Raw genomic sequence first — 23399 nt, forward strand, 5'->3', positions numbered from 1 at the left:
GTGTTCATTGCCTTCTCTTGGGTTTTTTTATTCCGTACATTCCAGAACGCAACACTTTTTGAAGGCATTTACAGCGGACATGTTTATTGTTGCTTTCATAAAACGGATTTTGAGCACGACGAAAATGCAATCTATTATCTTCCTTTCTTCTCGTACGCGAACACTAAATGTACTAGAGTGCACTAGTGAATAGGAAAAGCCGTTCTGCATCATCTTCGTATGAAGGATGCAATAAAAACTAAAGGTAGGATGTTGTTGAGTAGTGAACGTAGATTCATTGAAGCTACATTATCCTTTCCATTTTCTCTTTATCAAAAAACTAGGTCAGCTTTGTTCCAAATAATTCGAACTTCCTATCACTAGTTTGCTCGTATTTTCTGTTTAGCGAATAGTAATTGTTTTGAATATTCACCCTTAATTCTTGATTCATCTCAATCCACTGTGGATGTCGTCTACCTTTTTCCATACTACCGTCACATTTCGTCGACGCGATTTTACGATAATATGTCTTCAAATAAAATAAATGCTAAAATCGATCTAACTCAAGTAGCGAGCTCGTCTCTGTCTCTTAGACTATAGTCTAAGTGTACTAATCTTGTAATACGCACACACCATGCCACGATAGAGCCCATACTTTCCGTCGTTATATAGCGTGGAGAGCATGGTAAATGTATAACGGAGTGAAGCGCCTTTCCGGAACATTCCACGAGTATCGGTGCAGATTCTCACTTGGGATGCCCTCGCCGGGCGCCAGTAAATGATTGTTAGGATTTTTTCTCAGCTGCAGTCAGCAGCGGCGGTGGAGGTCCGGGTACCGATCCGGTCCCGGTTGCTGCGCACGCCGTCGCTGCCGTCGCTCATAACTTCCGCAGATCCAGCACGAACACGCTGCCGTCACTGGCACTGGCGCCAACCTTGCTGCCGCGCGAGTTCCAACATACCTCGAAAATGCCACCCGTTCCCTTGTAGCTGTGCACCAGCTGACCGCTCTGGGTGCTCCAGATGTGGACGCACTTGTCGAAGCTACCCGAGGCAAGAAATTTGCCGTCTGGGCTGAACGCAACCGAGTACACCGGTTCCGTATGTTTTGTGAGCGTGTGGATGCAAACGCCCCGCTCTACGTCCCACAAGCGAACGGTAGAATCGAAGGACGCACTCGCCAAGATGAGGTTCATGTTGGGATTCTGCGTGCCCGTACCCGTGGGTGACCATTTAATAGTGTATATCTCTTTCGAATGAGCCTGGAGGGATGGAAAGATATGTAAATTATACGTGTTGGAATTAGAGGTATGACAATGAAAATTCAGTTCATTTGAAAATATTAATGATCTGGTTCACAAGAATAGAACGCTTTGATTCTTTTGATAAATTGAAACAAAAAATTATGAACTTTTAAAAAATTATGAAAAAAAAACTTTGAATATCGGCAAATTTATATGCAAATCAAGAAGCGGTCGATTTTAAACTGCGCAATGCGTTCTAGCGTCATATGACATTTTGCCAATATTGAACTGCTGTTCAGGTGACCAGAGCTACTGAATAATTTGTAGTTCTATCGATTTTCGAATAGTCTACCGATTTACAGGTATTGCTATTCGTAAATGAACGAAAGAACCGAGATCAGGTTCACGTTGGTTGTGATAAACGACTCAGTTCATTCACGTTCACTTAAAAGAACCGAAATGCCCACCTCTAGTTGGAGTGTATAGCTATAAGAAATAGTTCACCTGAAGATCGTGCACACAGGAGTCCTGCTTCATCGACCAAATCTTCAATGTCATATCGTCCGAGCAGGAGGCTAGTAGTTGTCCCTGAGGATCCCATTTGATGGCGTTCACCTCATTCTGGAAAATGCATAACAAAATGGTGATGATACACTCCAGCGTGAAATTGCGTCAGTATTTACCGTGTGTCCTTGGAACGATTTGATCGGCTTGTCCACACCAAGCTTGCACACGTGAATGCACTGATCCGTGCTACAACTGGCAAAGGACTGATTCGATTGCCAATCTACATCCAGTGCTGGCGCCGAATGGAAGCTGAACTGCTGCGTACACTGACCAGTAGCCGCATCCCAGATGATGGTCGTTTTGTCCACACCCGCCGAGAGGATGTAGTTACCCCGTTTGTTCCACTTAAGTGCAAAAATCGGTCCTTTATGCTGACCAAGCGTACTGGCTAGCAGACCATCGGTACGCCAAATGCGGGCATATCCATCGTACGAGCCCGTCGCCAGCAGTGTACCGTCGCAGTTCCAATCGAGTGACGTAACGTCCTTATTACTCGGCACCTCCGTGCCACCCTTCTGAATGCAATGGCGCAGTACGAGCTGGTTCGGATTGGCGGGATTGTCCGACATGTCCCAAATTCGTGCCGTACTGTCCCCGGATCCACTGGCCAGCAGGTCCGTGCTGGGGTTCCAGGCGCAAATGAACACCTCACTCTCGTGACCGCGCAGAACCGTAGCCTTCGAGGCGGGTATTTCAATGCTTTGATCCACTTCCATCGTCTCTACTGGTGCCGGCGTGGTAGTAGCAGTGGTCGTCGTAGTCGGTGGTGGAGGGGCCGGTTCCTCGGTCGTACCGTTCGTCTCGGGTGGTTCCGTTTTCGTGGCCTGCTTTTGCTGATTTTGCATATTTTGCCGATTGGCGACCACTTCCGGCATCACCGCATCGATGAGGCTTAAGCTTTCGCCCAACCGTTGCTCGGTACCGTCCTCTCCTATACTGATTTCGGCTTCCGTGTACTGCAACCCTTTCTGCAGAATGCTAAGCAGTGCTGCCGGTGGCACCAGCGCTCCATTGATGTTGCTTTGTGAAATATGCGATTCGATGCCGAACGTGTACGCGGAATGAGAAAACCCTACAATAGTGCATGGGAAAGGAAAAGTAGCGTCACAACGTAAGGACAAATCTGTTGTTTGTACACAGTATAACCTACCAGACTCTTGCAAATAGCGGTAAACCAGGAAGTTTACCTCATCACTCGAGAAACTCATCTTGCGTGCGATGGGATCTGCTCACGATGGATGGTTAAATCCACCCGTATGCGAATGCTTCTAGGTCTGTAGATTGAGCAAATACTATTGTTAAGCGATTTGGTGTCGTATTCACAGTAATAAATTACAATATTCTACAATGGAATGCGATTTGTTTTTACGTACAAGGGTTGTTTTTCGTTTTCTTTTCCCCCATTGACAGATGACCCAAGCTATCTTGGCGTCTAGCAGAGACACCAACCCCGCCAGGAAATGCAAGAAAATGATACGAATTGTTTGGAAAACTATACAAATTTCTATGAAATAAATTTAAATAAAAGTTTTTGAGTCGTTTATTTTAACATAAACATGAATCATCTTTTCATATTGCCAAAGGCGATTTGGGCACAAATTATGTTGCTTTTCCGACTTGTTTGATTGTACAACGCATTGCAGTAGTTTCTTGCAAAGCTGTCAAGAGAAATGTGTAGGGATGGGCATTCCGAACAGGTTGAAATTTTTAAATCTAGTATATTTGCAGTTCAAAAATTGAATGTTCACTCACACTACATCCAAGACTCAATAGTATATGTTAAGAAACTACATAATCTGTAATACAGTACTAAATTACCGAAATACATGATTCATAAATACACCTTCTATCTTGCTTGAAAGATGGCGGTTCGAATTTTCTTGTTGAACTGTCAAAAATCATGAGTGGGGGGACCTAGCGGAACCAGTCCCGTAAACTTCCTCTTTTGTGATTTGTCGTGAAACTGTGCAGTGTTCTCTCCCGAGCTAAGGTCAATTTTTGACGACTTGCACGGTTTTATTGAAAAGAACCTCCCTGAAAAATGGCTCTTAACAAAGCTGAACTAGCCTGTGTTTACTCGGCACTGATTCTGGTCGATGATGATGTTGCCGTGACGGTAAGTAGGCGAGTTTTTCTCGGGGGTTAGATGCTGTATCAACCCGGCGGTATGTGTGTGCTCGTGATGTGCTTAGAATGTTTGAGAGCGTTGTTTGAACTCTGCTGATGTATGTTAAAGAGCATGCTGAGTAATGAAATTCATTAAACAGTTTAACAACATGTCCTATTGAGACATAAAGCGTCAAGCACTTTCGTGAAACCTTCATTGCCACATAGCACACTGCCGCTGGCTGGATGTTTTTTTAGGTTATGGTTTCGGTTGTACTATATGTTTACATCGCGTTTTTTATCTAACGATTCGTGTCATCCTTTCTCTCTTGCAGGACGAGAAGATCGCAACCATCCTGAAGGCCGCCAACGTTGACATCGAGCCATACTGGCCTGGTCTGTTCGCAAAGGCCCTGGAAGGCATTGATGTCAAGAGCCTGATCACGAGCATCGGCTCAGGTGTGGGATCCGGTGGTGGTGCCCCAGCTGCTGCCGCTGGTGGTGCTGGTGCTGCCCCGGCTGCCGCCGAGAAGAAGGAGGAGAAGAAGGAAGAAGAACCAGAGGAATCCGATGATGACATGGGATTCGGTAAGTTAAAAGACGCATCCTGTCTCATTGAACTGTTCTGACCCCCCGTCATCGTTTCTTACTTCTCTTTCCTTCAGGTCTCTTCGGTTAGATCTTTCTCGCCGTGCTGGAATGTACAACGCAAAAGAGAGTTTATCTCTTTTTGCTGTACCGGTATTTGTACAACTATTCTGTACACATATGAATAAAACATTGATATAAATACCTAAGTTTGTGAACTTCGCCATTCGGCCAGTTGATTAAAGTGTATTCGAAAACAATTTATGGTTCGTGCTGTAAGTATCCCGTCGGATGCGGCGATCCGAACAGTCTAAGCACGTAATACGGTCGTCGCACGAGGCGTGAACTCAAAAAGATTACGCTGGATTTGTATGGGATAGCGTAAACTTTTCGTCAAAAGATTATAGGGTTGTATGGCTAAAATTCAGTTTACGCCATAGTTTACGCTTCGTTTGATGTTCGTATAACATATGTGCTTCTACTTCGCTACATTCGACTGAAAGCAGATAAATTGAATGTCAATTGAACGGATGGAATTATGTTATACGACCAACTTTATTCTTTTTAAATATCCGCTACATGCTCCAAACAACGTTCCCGAAAGTATTCGTGTCGCTTTCTGTTTTCGTTTTTCGATGTTGCAAAATACTTGGACAGCTTCTCACTGCCATACGACGCTTTCTCGGCATCCTTGGCGTCTGTCTCATCCTCGAATTCCATATCATATGCCTTCTTCTCCAGGGCATTCCCCGCAGTGGACCAGCTAAACCTTACCAATCGTGGAAATCCAAACACCAGATCAATTTCGCCCAAAAACTTTTTCGTAGTCGGGTCGCCCGGATACCCGCTTCCGAAAGAGGTCACTTCTTCGTTCGGTCGTTCACGAAATTTCCACACCTTCAGAGCGTGATCGCGCGTCACCTTCGCTGCAATACTTGCCGCCGATACGATTGGGTACGTGCTGTCGGCTTTCTTGGCTACGGTGATTTTGAACTTAGGAAAGATGGCTTTCAGCTTGGCTTGATACTTTTCCGGCGGTCCTACCGTATCCACGTATACCTCCGCAATGTTAACGCCCGCGTCAATTGCCGAGTTGATCAACCCGATAGCAGAGTCCATTGACACTTCGTTGAGCGAATGCTTCGTTCTTCTAAGCATGCACATCGAGATCACATTGGGCGATATGGCCTCGACGGCCCATCCGAGGGCTGTCTTCGCAAAATCCTTGCGGTTCATTTCATCGAATATTTGATCACGTTTTTCCTCCGTCAGTTGCTTTGAATCGGCAAATCCAAGCTGTTTAAGAATATCTTTTTTCGATAGCGGACAGAAAGCGATTCCGTACACCATAGGGCCTGTAGTAGAAACATAGAAAGTTATTCAATTCAGGAAAATTTAACAGATTCCTTTGCTCCATACCGAGCACTGGTCCACGGCCGGCTTCATCGACACCAAGCATACACGGTTCATCCTTGCACAGCTGTGGGATGTCGGAAACGTATACGAAGTTTTTAGCGTTATCCTGTTCCAAAATGTACGGTCCCAATGTTTCTAGGTTCTCTATTCTCGACTGCTTCACATCCGAATGACTTTCAGGCTCTTGCTTCACTTTTTTGTCCATTTTTTTGGCTTGCAAGTAGGATTGCGTCCAGAACAACAAATGAAAACTGATGATTTGCCGCGCAAAATTCGTGAACAATTGTACGGCAGTGTTGCCAACACTATAAACGAACGAATGTTTGGGGCAATTTTTCTGACCGTTCAAATAGCCATAGAGCAATAACGTCAACCTTGTTTTGTTTTGTTTAAAAACATAAAAAATAAGTTAAAATGTGTTCAAACACTTCGTTTATTTACGAAAAAAAGATGACAAAATTTTCAATAATAGAATCTACAGGTAATCTGGCAGCACTGTATTTGTTGTGACAAATTAATTCATTGACAACAGATCAACACACCTTTGACGTTCGTCTGTATATGTGGAACAAATATTTCTGCGGTTCTCTTTCCACTCTGTTTTGGATTACGTGTGGAAAATCGAATCTTTTGCAAGAATCACTTTCCACTAAGCCAACCGCAAGTGCGTTTTTTCCTCGTGTGCCAGCTATTTCCAATCTTGCAACATGGCTGATTGGGATGAAATAAAACGCTTGGCTGCCGATTTCCAGAAGGCACAGCTTTCCACAGGACTTCAAAGGTAAACTACCCATCCGGATGTTTGATGTGGCACTAGTTTGTAACAATCCGTTCTTCTACTCTTTCCCGTCTGTGGCAGATTATCGGAGAGAAATTGCATCGAAATTGTGAGATTGTTGATTGAAAAAGGGCTCATCGACGTAATCTACACGAACGATGGCAAGGAGTACCTCACGCAAGATCACCTCAAGCAGGAGGTGAAAGATGAACTGTACGTGCGTGGCGGTCGGGTGAACTTAATTGAGCTGGCGAGGGTGCTCAATGTCGACTTCGGAAAGATTGAGTATACGGCCAAGCGGCTGGTCGAGAAGGATCCTAATTTGCATCTCCTGCTTGGCCAGCTCATTGAGACGTCCTACTTGCAACGAGTGGCATCGGAAATCAACCAGAAACTGGTGCAGTACGGTGAAATCCACATTGGACAGCTCACTACCACGTACGATCTGCCGACCGATTTCATTCTGAACAAAATCGTGCTGGCCAATCTGCACAAGGTCATCTTTGCCAAGCAGGATCCAACGAATGCGCACATCTTTTTCACACAATCGTACATCGCACGGAACAAAGCAAAAATCCGTGGAGCGTTGGCAGCGATTACGAAACCCACTCCGATTTCCGTCATTCTCAATTTGACGGATGTGCCGGCACGCATACTGTACATGTCGCTGAATGAAATGTCTTCGCTCGGCTCGGTTACGGTTCAATCGCCGGCCGGTCAGTACATACCACACGTGTACCAGCGCATGCAGGCGCAGTGGGTGAAAGATTATTTCAAGCAGAATGGCCACATCATGTACGAGACCGTTACAAAGCTGGGTGTTTCGGACGTGCGTTCGTTTGTACAGGCGCAGCTGCCAGATGAGAAGCTGGTACAGTTGAAGAATTGCATTATCGGTAATCGGTTAATCGATCAGGTGAAAGACTCGATGGATATGTGCGTAACGAGCAACTCGTACCTGGACATTTCAACCATACTACCGTCGTCTTTAAGCGACGATAACATTGAAGAGATCCTTACGCACATCTTAACGCCGACAATACGCAAACAAACGTACGTCTTCGGGATGGTCGTTCTGACGGTGAACTTCATGGACGAGTGTGTTAAAGGTTGTCTAGAGCTGGTGAACGAGCATGCGAAGCGTGCGGTTGAAAGTGGTAGCTATCAAAAGTATATAGCAGAGAAGTCAATAAAGCATCAGGAGGTGGATCACGGTGTAATGGAAGAGGAAAAGGCTGACAAGCGAGAGGAGCGACGCAAGAAGGCATCTACTGGGAAGGGTGGTGGCGGTGCCCAGGGTCGCGAGACGAAGACAAAATCGACGAAAAAGCATGCCCGAGGAACCCGGGGCAATGTGTCGGATTCGGACGATGGCGGAGAGATACATACGAATGCGAGCAACAAGAAGGGCGGAAAGGATCCACACATTGAGCTTATCACAGCCAAGGAGATCGCCAAGGTGGTGGAAAAGACGCTCGAGCCTGAAGGACTGGAGATGTTGGCAAAGGACGTGGCAAATCATTACTTCCCGTAAGTATTAACGATTGCCACATTCGATGATGAACTTTCAACTGATCTCTCTTTTGTAATAGAATTTTAAGCAAACAGGCACTGGTTAAAGCGCACGAGCTGTACGAGCAATCACTCCAGAAGAACAATCAAAACCGTCGCCAAACTCATGCCAGCATTCAGGAGAAGCTCAACACACTATACAACGACATCCGGCTGTACGAGAAGGGATTGAAACTGTTCCCTGCCGACGTGCAGGGACAGCTGCTCAAGTATCTGCTGAAAACGTTCGGCACGGATGCATGCAATGAGTTGTGCCTGTATGTTGCGTCCGAGTGTAATCTAAACACTAACTTTAACGCACCACTCACTACTGAACAGCGGACCAAGATTGCGAACGACAGTGGGCCGGAATATCGGTCCCACCTGCAGACGCTCTGCAAAGCGCTGTCCGCCAGCGAAACGGTCGAAGATTTCCTCGACAAAACAGAAAAGACGATGCAGGCGTGCAGCATGATGCTGAAAAAGATCGACAAAAAAAAGGATAGGTACGTACACGGAGGAGAGGAGGGTGCTTGTGTCGGAAACCGGCCGTCGTCGATTAGGTTCAATTAAGTGTAGACAACGAATTTTAATTTGTGCCACTCACCGATCCCACGGATGTTTCGATACATCATCGATGGCAGCAGTTCGGGTTGACTTATGTTGCTAAATTGAACATTAATTAAGTTAAATTAGTCGTGCTGCGATGTGTGCTACCCGTTCTAGTGGAACTATCTTCGGCAGAGTTTAAGGAATGCTTCAATTCTTATCGGTGCGTTACAATTTCAGAAACCTAATTCTCTGCCACAAGCATGGTCTGCTGGAGCAGCTGACCAACTGTACCGATCCGGCCCTGGTACTTCATCTGGCCGTACTGATTATCTTTACTATCTCAACGCAAACCATGCTGCACGCTTCCGGTCGGCACGTGTCCGCTATTTTAACCTTCCTGCAGACGGTGCTGAGCACTGACGACTCAAAAGTATTCAACAACTACCATGGTATGTAGGATGTACTTTATGAATGTTAAAGTGCTGTAATACTAACGAATATTTCCTTATTAAGATCTGGTACTGAAGTTACTAAGTACGGAAAGCTCCACCACGGAAGAAGCCAAGGCAAATGCGGAAGATATTACGAAGCAGCTGGGTGAACTGACGCCTGTTGTGAAGAACATTGCTGGCAACTTTAAGAAAGCTGGTGTAACTCCAGTAGAGTAAAGAAGGAGAGAGGTCGTTCGATCGGTCGTTAGGTCCTTAGTGCATTAAATTGGGTTGGATCTTACTTGTGTGCTGGAAGTATGGTTAATATTCTTTATTTTTTCGCGTCAATAAAACCCGAGCTTGTTAATTGTTTCTAATCAATACATTGACGCAATTGAAGCATTATGTATTCTGTAGTATTAGTCACTATTAGTTAAGCAGGCATAATGTACCATCGCCTGTAATGTCCGTAGTTTATACTGAACGAACAAAAGTATCATGATTGATCATTTCTATCGGTTGGCAAATAACTACATTGGCCCACACTCATGTCAGCGTGATAAAGTGTTGACCCACCAACCACGTGCATTTGTCTTCGCTAAAAGTGTTAAATTCTAATCTCGTCAATCTAACAGTGATGAAAAATAGCGTCCCTCAATCTCTCGGCAGTTTTATTGCATCTTCCACCATCAACTGTTCCAACTCGTTTCAAAGTGTTTTGCCGACGCCACCACCGCCCGCTAGCATACGATCTATGCTTTTGTGAGCAAATTAGCGCGTACGAATTGATTCACAAGTGGTCGCGTACTATTATGTCGCTAAATGGTGGTTCAATAGACCTAGAGCCAGAGGGATGGAAAGAGAAGAAGCCTAGAAAGCGCCCCGAAACCCAGAGCGAAATTGACGTCAAATGCGACGGACTAGTCGTACCCGTGTGTCGTTTGGAGAGATCACTTTTCGGTTCGGAAATAGTAGCGCACAGCGCCGTAACGGGTTCAGTGTCTTTCGGATTGTTAGTGAGCGTGTGTATGTGTGCGGGCGGGACTAGTTCATAGAAGTGTGAAAACCCAATTGAGGCACTCGGGCGACATATCCCCCCCCCCCCCCTTCCCTGTGTTTGTCATCACGTGGAATGCGCAGCTTTTATGCAGCAAAAGCCTCCGGTCGCTTCAACCCCGCATTTGGACCAGCTGATTCAATCGGAAGCGAATGTTACATCAGTTTTCTGTTAGTGGCACATCAACGTTAGGGGTCAAATGTGAAACATCCTCGTTCACGGTATCGTGAAATCCGGGTTCGTTTGTGTTAGTAGGACGTGCTGAAGTATCATTAAATTTCGCGTTTTTTTCATCGAGTTGCTTTAGTTGACGGTGGTGACGAGTTTTCACTGCGATGGCTAAATGTTGTTTGTCCCGCTCTTGGAGCGGTTGCTAAGGAAATCAAATGGTTGAAGGGAAACCCACCGTATCCAATGGTCGGTGTGTGTGTGTAGTGTGCGTTGGTAGCGTAGTTTGAACAGCAGTGTGTTGAATGTCAAGCAAATGGTGGCAGCAGGCCGTGCAGTTGTATCTTATCGCTCCCGACACGTGGACAGCGCGTCCCGTGCACTCAATCGGCCCAAGGAACGAAACACGCACCAAACTCCAATGAATTTCCGCCCCGAAATGCGACAAGCTGACCCAACGCCGGGTGTTCGCTGTACGTTTCGCTGGTGATAAGATTATCGCGCGATAAGATTAACAACGATCGTGGTTTGGCGTAGGAATTCCCGCTCGGTGCGTAATGAGTATCGAAGACTTTCGCAAAGGGCCGATATTTGACGCTCTTTTAGGTGTGATAAAACGCTGTCCACGTAGCTCTCGAACGGTGATGGACGTTATCGTATATGGTGTTTCATTCTATACCAGGTTTCTCATGCACTGGTGCGTTTGCAGGGTGAGCAACACTAGTTCTTCATTCGGTTGATTTTCACGGTCACTGGCACATCAGCGCCATCGTACGCGTACGGCAAGGGGACCCCACTACACGTGATTCTGGACATAAAAATAGAAGCTTCCCGGTTTTGCGCAACTAAGAAACACGCCAACGCATCGATATCCGACTGTGGGTGTGTGTGTGTGTGAATGAGTAGTGTGGCATTTGTATAAGTGAAGCGTTTTTCATTGGCTTCTTCTGTGTAACCAATCAATTCGGAAAAGTTGACGCCACCCCGCCCACCCAAAATATAGGGGAACCGCGTGAAAGTGTTTCCTGTGTACGTGACCAGCCCGATCGATAATAATAGCACGCGAGTAGTGTTGAATGAAACCTCCCATACATACATGCACAGGTTGTCTTTCAGTGTGAGGCGCCGGCCGCTTGCATAATATCCGAACCATCCCCCTGACGAGGAGAGAGGGGCTCGTTTTGAAAGACGATAAGACCGATGGTGTGATGTAGTACGTGAAGTTGTGAACAAGAGCGCCCCCCCCCCCCCCCCCCTTCATGCAGTGTGTAAGTGTGTGAGAACGTAAACAAAACGGAATGACGTTACCCTTTTTCCGCAAAACGTGGTCGAAACGACCCGGCACACAGGGAAAACAGATTCAAATCGGTGACGTGCATAGTTTAACGGTAACGGATTCAGGTTGCTTCAATGCCGTGCCCTGCTAGATAATGGGTACGATTTGGTAATTCCCCCTAAACTAAACTTCTAAAATATCGATTTAAACCATACGTTGATTGATCCAAGTAGGCAGATAGGATGTTCTCGCGCTACTTACTACTAACTCCACATGCAGTATCGTTCACGTTGAAAGTTTCCGTGGTGCGCAAGCGGGGCGCAAGATATCTTGCGTGGTGGAGATTATTGGTATGAGTTAAGTGTTGCGCTCGCGGTTTACAAAATGATTTATACGTCACGATAAGCGTCTGTTAGGGCAAGTAAGCAGATCTTGGACGGTTTGCGTCTCACGTTCAAGGTTGAACAAAAACAATGGCCTCGGGCAAGAAATGCGTTGCATGTCACAAAAAAAAATTGTATGTCAGAATGAAGCTCAAACAAATAAGTGCTTATTCATTGTCAGAATGGAAATATTTCGCTATTGCATATATATGGGCCAAGGGAGGTCCTGTGGTAAAGTCATCTTGTGGTGACTAAGATGCCCGTCATGGGTTCAAGCCTCATATGAACCATCCCTCTAGTGGCAAGGTCTGATTACCCGGCAGCGTGGTACTAACTAAGTCTCGAAAGCCTTTATAGACCGTGTTGGACGTTACGCCAAATAGAAAAACAAGAAGATATAAATGTGCCGAAGAAACATGATTAGTTCCAATTTTTGACTCACTCGCTTCCTCAGCACCGGTGGTTTAAAAATACATTAGATGACCGCGATGTGTTTTACTGGAGTGCTTTGTAATTGGAAGTTCGCTAACTGGGGTGATTCTCTCTAACTGGGGTAGTTAAAAACTACATAAATGTCAAAACATGAAACATCCGGAATCTTACGAAGAGAAATTCATAGTAAATGTGCATTTTTTAACAAATTTTTCCTCTCAGTTAGCGGTTACCTACTTTGGATTCAATACACCTCTGCCGGGACTTGGAACGGTATGGCGGATAACCTAAACATAAACAAAACGAATATAAGAAACATGACCTCGGCAAAACATGGCCGGCAAAGGGCGTCGTTCGGACGAGTTTGCTGTTACTCAAGTGTTGGTTTGCACTGTGAGAAAAAAAGATAAAGATGCATGGGAAGGTGTGCGTATTTGTGTTTATCAGACGAGAGCAAATTTAACTCAAAGTAGAGAAACCCTCCCTGTGACGAATTCTATGCGTTTAACGCACTCTTTCTTTTTTGCAATAGATTTGGTCAGGAGTAGAAGTAGAATTTGAAGCACTCTGCAGAAGATTTAGTTCTGCTCAGGGGTTTCGTATGATAAGTTTTAAGAAGAAGTTATCTAGTATTTTTGTAAAAAACAACTCTTTTAAATGTTTGTTATACGTTTTGTTTAGTTGGTAAGGGTTTAGATTTACTTCACAAATAACAAGATACTCGATCATTTGCAATTATTCGGTACACTCCCTACACTTATCATTTGCTTACCGGTGGTGGAACTCACTCCCAACCCCACTGGACAACTGTTGCGTTTGCACTGCATGCGTACGATGGTTTACATTCTACGCCCACCATGCTAACTTCCTTCGGCAAGACGAATGTAACCGACCGACCGCGTGTGCGTTCCTGTTTGCGCATGTGTACTGCGCTGTAGTAACTCAACCAAGCAAAAGCGCTCACACACATACGCGAGTGAACTCACAACCGCTCCTCTCCCCATTCCCTTTGCGGCTATGTTAGACGGTCAATCGAGTGACCGAGATGTCACGACACCGCGTACGCGCACATCGGTAGTGGCATGCGAGCGACCGAGCTGAGATTCTACTTTCTTCTACTTCTATTTAAAGCTGCTGCCGGGACATGCTCCGATCGCATAACGGCACCGTCGCTTCATTTGCGCTCTGGTCGTCGTCGTTGCGGTTAACGGCGGAGGACCATCTGCTGCTGCTTCCTTCGCATCCCAACTCCTATCACTTTTTGCGTGTCGAGAAACGGCGACGTGACGGAAACGATCGAAATCGGAACTGATTGTGGTGATAATGTCCCAAAGGTCCCATCGCAGGACGGTTCCATCCGTCGTCCCAGTGTCGTCAAGTGCGTGATCGCAGGAAGTGCAGTGAGAGTGATTGTGATAACCGTGGCTGTTGCCAGGTCAAGTGTCCCGATCTTGATCTGCCACGGACAGTTGATTACGATCAAGGCGATTGTGACCGATCGATAGTTGTGGAAAACAGACTCGTTAAAGGCACAGTGAACCTTGTTCTCCCCGCACAATGACCGAGAACTCGAGAATCGTCAAAGATAGTGTAACGCCCGTGATCGTGAAAGGAGTAGTAGCGGCCACGAATGGGCATCACGCGCAGCTGAACGGTGGTCACGCCGCCCTCGGGAAGGATGGCAAGAAGGTGATCGTACCGTTGCTGGAGGCCGATGCTCACGCAGTGCACGAACCGCCAGACGGTGGCACTCGGGCCTGGCTGGTGATGATCGGTGCATTCCTCTGCAACGGTGTCCTGTTCGGTGTGATCAACACGTACAGCGTAGTGTACCTGAGCCTTCAGAAGCAGCTACAGGCGGTCGGAGACAATGAAGCATCCAGCAAAGCAGGTAAGTGCAGCTGGCCAACGAGTTCTGGACCACGTGGTCAGTGCAATGGAGGCGGATGGTGATTCATGTGTAGCCACGTTATTCGTTACCACGGTATCGGTTTGGGAACTTCAAGTTATGAAGGAAAAGCTACTGCCAATACCGATGGTTTGTTTGTAAAATGACGCATTGGTTAAATATGTGTGGTTTGTGTGGCTGGTAAGGGACCGTGTGCCTGTAACGCACATAGCGTAGCGAAAATAACCACTTGTCGTCTGTGTGTTTGGCGCGCCGTGATGGCGTGATCGTACCAGTTGGAAAGTTGGCAAGGGCAAGGTTAGTAGGGGAAAGGGGATGGGGGAATTTCGCGCACAATTCACTGTTTTTTGTTGTTTTGTTTTGTTTCGCTTTGAAAGGTGAACCGTTGCTGATGCAATGATTTCAACGACTTGCCGAATCTGCTTCCGTTGCGTATTCTTTGAGTCTGATTAACGTTAACTAATTTGTGGGACGTGTTTTTGTGTCTCTGAGCGACTGTTTATGGACAAATGACATGACCTGTGTGTGTCTGTCATGCATTCCGGCAGTGTCTAGGCAGTTTGGGTATGGGCTCGAAACCCAAATAAACAAAAACTTCACTTCAGACAGATTGGTTGCTGCCTTTGTGTCGTTTGTGCTGATGATAAGACGGCAGTTGGCGCGTGCAATGGTTTGAGGTTCTTCTGAGGAGGTAAACTGCTGATTATTCCATCATTACACAATGGGTCTTGGGGCGATAGGGACAGGCCTGTCTCGAAGGGAACCAACCCGAGACGACGGGTAGGTCGTTGTAACACTTTCATAAATACTGGACCAGTTGAACGACCGAAACGGCGGGGTAAGTTTTGGCTGGGAAAAAATGACCTCCCGTTTAGTGCAGTTACTAGGGATAATTTGTTTGAATTGAACCGTCTTAATGACCAGCCACGGATGAATTGAGTGACAGATTATCTTTACGGCTACTCAGTTTGCACACCGGCTCACCAGGGGCAAGATCACTATTTTATGGCTCCGTTTGTAACAGGCATTAAAGCGCAAGCCTTTGCAAAAGCTTGTTCCCCGGCGGCTCTCCCACCTCTCAGCTCATCCAAGCGGGAGAAATATTGCTGTTGGTGCGCAAAATTTTATGCAAATATAATTCGCATCAAATTAAAACAAATATGCGCGCACACACACTTACACACGCAACCACACTCACCTGGTAGGCACATCTCCCTAAAGGGGAGGAGAGACTTTGAGCCAGGTATGGTGTAAACAACTTTTTTTTTGTGCTGTCGCCCACTTCACGCGCACTCCAGATGTGATTGTGTGTTGCCAAGGAGGAGGACACATCCTGCACTTACTGTTGGTTACATTACGATTATTGCACCGGTTGGTCTCTCCGTCCGATTGTTATCTCATACAAACGAGACCTGTAGAATGTGTAGTAGATACGAGATTATCGCTCGAGTGGTCTGGTGGAAGGCACACGCGGCCACTTTGAATACTGCCAGCTACAGGGGGAAGACTAACAATTTGGAAGCTTTAGCTAGACGACCGCGTCAAGGGCTTCGAAGGGCGGTGACGATGTTGATGTTGGCTTGATTGACAGTGATCGATCATCATTGTTGATTTTGTAGTCAATTTTCAATCGGCCATTTAAAGAGCGACTACGTGAGTGCGAAATTTGACCCCCACAAAACAATGCACTTAACGAGACACGGATCTAGACTAGGGATATGCGCTTTATTCGACTAGATAAGAGAGAGTTAGAGTAAGAAGCATCGTTCAGGCGTAAAAAAATCCGATCCTACCTTTTATCTCCAACCCGGCGATTACCTGTTTGTCACAGCGCATAATAAATACCGCGTACACCAAGAATGTGTGAAGAGAGCGAGCCCCCAAAAAATAATTCTTAGCGTCGCGCATCATAACGCGCAACCGGGAACACGACTCGGCAAAGCAAACAAAATCAATGTTTCAAAAAGAAGAAAGACATCTACTTCTCGCCTACGGTGAGTCCATTTCCGCTGTCCACCTAGCGTATAAGTGCAGACAAGCAAACAGACAAGAAAAACCCTTGCAAACCGATAATAAAAATAGATTCCTCTCGATTTTGCGTCTCACGTTGGGGTCGTTGGGCTAACCCAGGGAGTGGGTAGAGATGAGAGAGACGGTGAGTATGTACGAGCAAGCATGTTACGAGCACTTCAATCAACAAACCGTTGTGTACTCTCCATGGTTGACAAATTTTCGCACAATTTTACCATTTTTCTACAATGATCTTGAAGGCATAAAAAAGGTTGACGCAGTTTTTAATGGTTGCCATAAGGTGCCATAATGTTGTGTACGCAGATTCGTTCCATTTGTGGTGAAAATAACGAGCAGAGGAAAAGCTAGGAATTTCTTGACAAGTGTCAATCATGGTACGATTGGGGCTTGCTGCTGTCGACGTCATCATTCGCCATTGACGTTCGTTAATCGTGTGTGTCTAAAGTATTTGTGTTCTTCGAAACAAAGGAACTACAAAAACTGAGCTCTATACAGTTTAGAACTTATGATGCCTTGATCGATACATTCAAGGCGGATGTATTCGGCTTTCAACTTTTTCCAACTTTCAACAACGACTTTTCATGCCATCTGCCTAAACTCCATATCTATTAGCACGCTTCTACGTCTCATACCGTTTAATAACGCAACCTTCACCCCTTGTATTGATGTTGTGCAACAAATAAAGAATGAGAAAGAAAAAAAACTAACAACCAAACCCATATCTCTTCTCGCTTTTTCATTTCGATTGATCAGATTAGAGCATCCTCATCGCCCCGTACGTGCGACAGTTCAATTGAAAGATTATTCGATTGATCGATTTTTCCTTCTGACTTAGCGTATACGCTTCGATGATGGTATCGATAGACATGCCTGATGGCATACCCGAGTCACTTTAACAATTGTCTAAATTTGGTTCCTTTAATTTTCATTAACAGGTCATAATATTTTAAAACATCGAAGCTGGTTAGTTTCGTTTCATTACATTCGTGCGCGCCGGAATAAACATCGCTGCAAAAAAGGCAGGAAAATCAAAAGCATCACCGAGCCAGCTGCCGGTTACAAAAACATGGAAACCCCACAATATAGTCTGCAACAAAAAAAATGAAGCGATTTTCAGATTGTTTTTAAAGAAAACACCCCTTAAATGGCAATGGAAATGTCACTGCGCCTACCGCTTCGTTACCGCGACCTAAGCACGCACCGCGTGCTGCTCCCTTTGCGTATAACAACTTTTGCTAAGCGATTGCAAAACAACCTCTTGCAACCTTGTGCAAAAAGCAAAAAAAAAAGCGCACTGGCAAACGTTTAACCACCACGCAGTCCGGTATTTGTTTTGAGCCGGTTGCCCTAAACATGTTTGATCTTTTAAATAATTCATTGCGTGGAACAACAGATACTGCCACAGCCACTGTATTGCGTATTTAGTCACGTGGTTTAAACAATTTATATCACGAGCTGCACTTCCTACATGCCAGCAAGGTGTCTGGTAGTTCTGTATTGGAATGTGGTGGATAGAGTGGGGCGTTGCAATGGGCGTTCTGCTGCTAACAGTTCAGTTGACGATTGAGCGGGATGTTGAATGGGTGGTTCTGGTTTGAAATAGGAAAAGCAACACAATGTTTCCCTAAACGTTGTATGATAAGGAGGAAGAATACCTCTCGCTCCGAAACATTACGCCGTTAGGTGTATCCATTTAAATTCCACTTCCAAAAAAAAGCGTTCCAACTTTATCTTAGCTATTTAAACAATATTTCAACAATTGCGCAAGACGCATGACATGTATTTGCTGTACGCACCTGCCAATGCGAATGGATTTTTAAACGTGGCAAGAATATCTTGTAATCACTTCCGTTTCGTTACGCCGTTTTGAACCTGGGACAGTGTCCCACCGGCTTCATCATACATTGTTGTGTCTATCGACCACCGTGGCCACAAAGTTGTATGGGGTTGTACCATATTTATAGCTCACCGTTGATGCACTGTCCGCACGTTTTGTTTACCTGCTTGCATGCGGCCAAACAGTTTCAATGTGTATTTCCACTCTAGTTATATGGCTTCTAGAGTCGAAAGTGTTGGAAGTTGAAGTAACAACATCCAAAAACCACAACAGCACATTGGCTATATGCGCTATCTGGGGTGAGCTCGCTGCTAGATGAAGCCACTCTTGCACAGAATAATCATTTGCTGCAAGAATACATATTACATAGCTCATTTTACACCTTTTCTCCCACCAGTGACCCGACCCGAATGGTTAAATCAACCGATACTGGCGTCCCGGCCGGTACTGGTGGTGCGGATTATGTTTCATTTCCGTCTGGTCGTATGGAAAACGGTGGAAATGTCACTAATTCGTACAAAGTGACGAGCCCTCCGGGACATACTATGGTTGGAACGAAGAGACACACGCGCAAAAAGAATCCGTACATTTGTCGTTGTGCTTTGTCGGTCGGTTCCTGAACGTTAAATCCAATTACAATATCAATAAATCATAACATAATTTCTTTATTCCGCATTCTGTGAGTTGGAGATGCTTCAACGAACTTGTTATGCACACGATGCTCAAGGCATGTCTTTTTGGTTGGATCAGAAGTTGAGGAAATTTGGTCTCAGCGGCAAAAGAAAATCATTCCCAAAAGTTGATGACCCACTGCTACGTGGCAGCCATTTGTTTGAAGTAAAAATGCTTCAAATTAACTAAACTTAACGAAAGCGAACTTATTCGATGTCAACGATCTTAGTGGTTCAGTGGAACGTACAACAAAGGAGGAAGTGAGCCATGATAATGATACAGAACTAGGCGCTGGAGCCATTTGTTTGAAGTACACATGCTTCAAATTAACGAAACTTAACGAAAGCGAACTTGTTCGATGTCAGCGATCTTAGTGGTTCAGTAGAACGTACAACAAAGGAGGAAGTGATAGCCATGATAATAATACAGAACTAGGCGCTGGAGCGGGTGAACCGCATGGTTGTTGTTATTGTTATTGAGAGCAATTAAGTTCATATGCCGCGGAGTGTGGGTTCTAGGTTCAAAGCGTACCGAAGGTTGTTTGAGCTGCAGTGTTTGCGTTGTTTGGACAAACATGATCTCTCTTCCTCTTTCTATAGAAGCGTTTGCCGCTCAATTATGTTGATTTGGCTTCATTTCTTCACGGGTGCAGCAAACAGACCCAATTGGGGTTATGGTGGAAGGCTCCGGGAAAGCTTACGGATATGGTTTATTTATTTGTTTGTACCATGTTTTATTCTTGATTTACACACTAATCCCTTTTCTCGTTTCCAGCACTCGTCGGTTCGTTGACGATCGGCACGACCTTTCTGCTATCCCCCGTATCCGGTATCCTGACGGACAAGATTGGGCTGCGGCGAACAACCTTCATTGGTGGGCTGCTAACATGCAGCGGCATGTTCCTGTCGTCCTTCTTCACGGATAACGTTACCGCACTGTATTTCACGTACGGTATCATGTTTGGGTTGGGAGCGGCACTGGCTTATACTCCGTCCCTCGCTATTCTCGGTCACTATTTCAAGCGCTACCTAGGGCTGGTGAATGGCATTGTAACGGCAGGCTCGAGCGTGTTCACCGCCATCATGCCCATCTGTCTCGACTATCTGGTCGAACATACCGGGCTGAAAACGTCCTTCCGCATACTGGCCGTCATATCAAGCTTTGTGATATTCTGTGCAATGCTGTACAAACCACTACAACCTCCGCCACCACCGCCGAAGGTAAAACCGGGCCGCTCGGCCGTCAACACGTTCCTCCGTTCATTCATCAACTTTGACAACTGGAAGAAGAAGCGATACATCATCTGGGCGGTTTCGATCCCCATCGCACTGTTCGGGTACTTTGTGCCGTACGTTCATATGGGAAAGTTTGTGCAGGACAATTTCCCGGGGAAGGGCGAAAATCTGCCTGTAATGTGCATTGGCATCACGTCCGGATTAGGACGACTGCTGTTCGGATTCATTGCTGATATGCCACGCGTAAACAGAGTGCTGCTGCAGCAAATGTCGTTCGTGCTGATCGGTACGCTGACGATGTGTTTACCGGCGACCGGTTCGTTCCCGCTGCTGCTGGCCATTGCCCTGGCGATGGGTCTGTTCGATGGGTGCTTCATCTCACTGCTAGGACCGATCGCGTACGATATCTGTGGACCGCGCGGCGCAACGCAAGCGATCGGATTTCTGCTCGGGATGTGCTCACTGCCCCTGACGCTTGGACCGCCAGTTGCGGGCATGCTGTATGATCAGACCGGTTCGTACAAACTGCCCTTCATTCTGGCCGGTATTCCACCGCTGTTCGGTGCTAGCACCATGTTCCTTATACGCTGCGTCAAGGATGAGGCCTCGAAGCAGCAAACGATGACGACGGAACCGAAGCTGGAACCGTTGGCACACACTGCCTGGGACTGCGGTAAGAAACGAAATGTGTGAATGTGGAATGTGTGAGAGAAATAACAAAACATTATAATCTAACCTTTCTCTCTAACCCTCTCCTCCAGAAAACTCAACGGATGGTAAACCGATAAATGGACAGCTACATCACGAGCGCCGGGCAACGTTGGCCAGTTCAGGTATTAATGCAAAATCTCCACTACTCACTCACGCTTCTGTGTCGTCCCTGATACTGGAAGCCTACATTGCGGACAATCCGGTGTTTCGACTGTATGCCGAACGCAAGTACTGCTACGGTATCCTCTGACCGCCGCACCTCCGTAGCTCGGCTACCAGTGATTGCAATATGCTTCGTGTGCTAACATCCATAATCGCAAACCAGTGTAGCGCTTTCGTCTCTATTCGCTTGCTTGTTAATCTTAAGCTTTTAGTTCGCATTTGCTTCCCCCCCCCCCCCCCCCCCCCCCCCGTTCTGTGTTTATCAATCTGTCCAATTGGGTTTTAGCGATAGTGAGATGGCGGTAAACTGTCCCTGGTAGTAATTGGTGGTTCAATAGTTTTTGCTGAACCTTTTGTCGCTGTTGATTAGGGTGCGCTATCGTTTCCGGGCAGGATCGAGAACATTTTTCGGCTGCTTCCAGAGCCTACATTCCGCGCGGTGCGTCTAGTGCGCATTGTTAAGGCAACCGATCAGGGTTTTGTGCGAACGGCTCAGTATTATGTATGATCTTTTGACCATGGGGTAAAAGGGTACGGAAGCCTGATTACCTCACGCGGCTGCAGGCGTTGAGCCGCACGTTGCAGGCAGAACCACGACGCCTCCGTCCGCGCGCGTATTGTAGATAGCGGGATTGCGGTCAGCGCGATTAACCATTTTGGGGCGGCACAGCGCAGCATCGAAGATGCATCTGTGTACCGAGTATAAACAGACTGGTGTAAACAGAGTGCTATCTTACAACAAGGCTCCCGAGAACCTTGCCTAACATATTCCACACTGTGTAGTGCTTTATCTGTTCACTGTTTTCCGCTTTGTAGCTCCGCTTGTTTTTTGTTTAATTTCGTTATTTGCGTTTTTTGTTGTATTGTTTTGCTTTGTATTTGTTGTCTTATTTTGTCTTACTATATTATTCCGGTTACGTATTGCCGTTGTTGTTGTTGATCTTTTGTAAATATTCCCCACAAAATGATAAGCACCATTTTAATTGCCTCACTTTTTTGGATGAATTTTATTCCAGAATCACTCACAGCGGAAAAAAATGAAACGGGTTAGGCTGGGTGTGTGTATGTGTGTGTGTGTGTGTGTGTGTGTGTGTGTGTGTGTGTGTGTGTGTGTGTGTGTGTGTGTGTGTGTGTGTGTGTTTGCGCTGATTGCGATCAGGCCACCAGCCTCAGGCTCGTTCCAGATAGTTCGCTGGTGGAGGGGCACGCAGGGCTTAACTAGCTCGCAAACCATGGTTTTGCAGGATGTTTTGTAAAGAAGCAATTCTAGGTCGCGCGCAATACCACGTATGATCGAAAGACGGGTTTGTTACTTCACACCATATGTAGGAAGTGCCAGAGTGGATTAAAAAACATCGCGCATTGTTCAATTTTGTGTAGATAGTTAGATACAGTGACTAGATACAGAAATATCACCAAAATAAAAAAGAAAATGTAAACCTGCGCACGCCCTTACATGCAGCCAAAATGTGTGGATCAGTCACGGCATAGCCGGATGATGTTCGCATGCAGCATTTCGTGAATAATATACACGGTCCAGGTACAGATATAGAAAAATAGAGAGATAGACACAGAGATAGAGAGCAAGAGGGAGATGGAGAGAGAGAGCGAGAGAAAGAGAGAGATAGAGAGAGAGAATATGAGCGAGAGAGAGAGAGAGGCAAACAGAGAGAGGATATATATATATATATATATATATATATATATATATATATATATATATATATATATATATATATATATATATATATATATATATATATATATATATATATATATATATATATATATATATATGTATATATATATATATATATATATATATATATATATATATATATATATATATATATATATATATATATATATATATAAAGCAAAATTGAAAGAAAGAGAGAGGGAGTGAGAGAGAGAGAGAGTTACGCTTTTGTACAATATTTATGTTTTAGTAAATAGGATGTTATTCTTTAACAGGGAAAACGAGATTCTTTGTTTTTAGGATAGAGGAGTTTAATCAAACTGAATGCAGCATGCGCAGCGTTAGTGCGTGGAAAGGAAATTAAATCGAATCTTAAGCTACTGTAGTACAGAGTAATTTTGTCGGGCAAATTGTTGTATCACTTATCCGAAACATAACAAGGGCTATTTTAAATTACAAAAAAAGTATACTACACGTGGATTTTTCCGCATACTGCTAACGGTTCGTCGAATCAATAAAACTGGCTAGTTACACTGTTGTTGCAATAGATGGCGCTACTGTCTATGGTTTGTGTCTAAGGTGGCTGTCGCTGAGATTGTTTGTAACAATTTTTTT

General features: G+C 45.4%; 5 protein-coding genes across 6 annotated transcripts; 3 read left to right on the top strand and 2 right to left on the bottom strand.

The window, feature by feature from the left end:
* Positions 1-3: 3 nt before the first annotated feature.
* LOC120957646 (F-box-like/WD repeat-containing protein TBL1X) lies at positions 4-3267 on the bottom strand. Of its 2 annotated transcripts, XM_040379953.2 has the most exons (5): positions 3164-3267; positions 2941-3064; positions 1907-2862; positions 1728-1844; positions 4-1241 (listed from the first exon to the last, which is right to left on the bottom strand). In XM_040379953.2, exons 2-5 carry the CDS (start codon positions 2996-2998, stop codon positions 858-860), a joined length of 1515 nt encoding a protein of 504 aa, XP_040235887.2. In that variant the 5' UTR covers positions 2999-3064; positions 3164-3267; the 3' UTR covers positions 4-857. The 2 variants fall into 2 exon arrangements, with proteins under 2 accessions (XP_040235887.2, XP_040235886.2); XM_040379952.2 differs by having other exon boundaries at positions 2941-3204.
* Positions 3268-3714: 447 nt separating this feature from the next.
* Positions 3715-4693, top strand: LOC120957650 (60S acidic ribosomal protein P1). The gene is made up of 3 exons (XM_040379959.2): positions 3715-3906; positions 4232-4484; positions 4562-4693. The coding sequence occupies exons 1-3, from the start codon at positions 3832-3834 to the stop codon at positions 4573-4575; spliced, it is 342 nt and encodes a 113-aa protein (XP_040235893.1). The 5' UTR covers positions 3715-3831; the 3' UTR covers positions 4576-4693.
* A 327-nt stretch (positions 4694-5020) lies between these two features.
* Positions 5021-6313, bottom strand: LOC120957649 (ribonuclease H2 subunit A). Its single transcript, XM_040379958.2, has 2 exons — positions 5904-6313; positions 5021-5839 (listed from the first exon to the last, which is right to left on the bottom strand). Exons 1-2 carry the CDS (start codon positions 6103-6105, stop codon positions 5049-5051), a joined length of 993 nt encoding a protein of 330 aa, XP_040235892.1. The 5' UTR covers positions 6106-6313; the 3' UTR covers positions 5021-5048.
* A 104-nt stretch (positions 6314-6417) lies between these two features.
* LOC120957643 (E3 UFM1-protein ligase 1 homolog) lies at positions 6418-9595 on the top strand. The gene is made up of 5 exons (XM_040379947.2): positions 6418-6681; positions 6760-8208; positions 8271-8735; positions 9019-9230; positions 9295-9595. The coding sequence occupies exons 1-5, from the start codon at positions 6608-6610 to the stop codon at positions 9447-9449; spliced, it is 2355 nt and encodes a 784-aa protein (XP_040235881.2). The 5' UTR covers positions 6418-6607; the 3' UTR covers positions 9450-9595.
* A 4376-nt stretch (positions 9596-13971) lies between these two features.
* LOC120957645 (monocarboxylate transporter 10) lies at positions 13972-22713 on the top strand. The gene is made up of 4 exons (XM_040379951.2): positions 13972-14419; positions 19752-20885; positions 20974-21045; positions 22102-22713. Exons 1-4 carry the CDS (start codon positions 14086-14088, stop codon positions 22134-22136), a joined length of 1575 nt encoding a protein of 524 aa, XP_040235885.2. The 5' UTR covers positions 13972-14085; the 3' UTR covers positions 22137-22713.
* The last annotated feature ends 686 nt before the right edge of the window (positions 22714-23399 follow it).

Source organism: Anopheles coluzzii, chromosome 3, assembly GCF_943734685.1.
Source record: "Anopheles coluzzii chromosome 3, AcolN3, whole genome shotgun sequence".
Taxonomy (NCBI): Eukaryota; Metazoa; Arthropoda; class Insecta; order Diptera; family Culicidae; genus Anopheles; species Anopheles coluzzii.

Excerpts from the sequence above, each read along its gene's own strand:
- LOC120957646 (XM_040379953.2), bottom strand. The coding sequence starts at position 2,998 with ATGAGTTTCTCGAGTGATGAGGTAAACTTCCTGGTTTACCGCTATTTG. Across the intron at positions 2,863-2,940 it reads CCGCTATTTGCAAGAGTCTG|GGTTTTCTCATTCCGCGTAC; the intron begins GTAGGTTATACT and ends GCACTATTGTAG. Across the intron at positions 1,242-1,727 it reads CCTGTGTGCACGATCTTCAG|GCTCATTCGAAAGAGATATA; the intron begins GTGAACTATTTC and ends CCATCCCTCCAG.
- LOC120957650 (XM_040379959.2), top strand. The coding sequence starts at position 3,832 with ATGGCTCTTAACAAAGCTGAACTAGCCTGTGTTTACTCGGCACTGATT. Across the intron at positions 3,907-4,231 it reads ATGATGATGTTGCCGTGACG|GACGAGAAGATCGCAACCAT; the intron begins GTAAGTAGGCGA and ends TCTCTCTTGCAG.
- LOC120957649 (XM_040379958.2), bottom strand. The coding sequence starts at position 6,105 with ATGGACAAAAAAGTGAAGCAAGAGCCTGAAAGTCATTCGGATGTGAAG. Across the intron at positions 5,840-5,903 it reads CGGCCGTGGACCAGTGCTCG|GCCCTATGGTGTACGGAATC; the intron begins GTATGGAGCAAA and ends TTTCTACTACAG.
- LOC120957643 (XM_040379947.2), top strand. The coding sequence starts at position 6,608 with ATGGCTGATTGGGATGAAATAAAACGCTTGGCTGCCGATTTCCAGAAG. Across the intron at positions 8,209-8,270 it reads GTGGCAAATCATTACTTCCC|AATTTTAAGCAAACAGGCAC; the intron begins GTAAGTATTAAC and ends CTTTTGTAATAG. Across the intron at positions 8,736-9,018 it reads ATCGACAAAAAAAAGGATAG|AAACCTAATTCTCTGCCACA; the intron begins GTACGTACACGG and ends TTACAATTTCAG.
- LOC120957645 (XM_040379951.2), top strand. The coding sequence starts at position 14,086 with ATGACCGAGAACTCGAGAATCGTCAAAGATAGTGTAACGCCCGTGATC. Across the intron at positions 20,886-20,973 it reads ACACACTGCCTGGGACTGCG|AAAACTCAACGGATGGTAAA; the intron begins GTAAGAAACGAA and ends CCTCTCCTCCAG. Across the intron at positions 21,046-22,101 it reads GGCAACGTTGGCCAGTTCAG|AATCACTCACAGCGGAAAAA; the intron begins GTATTAATGCAA and ends ATTTTATTCCAG.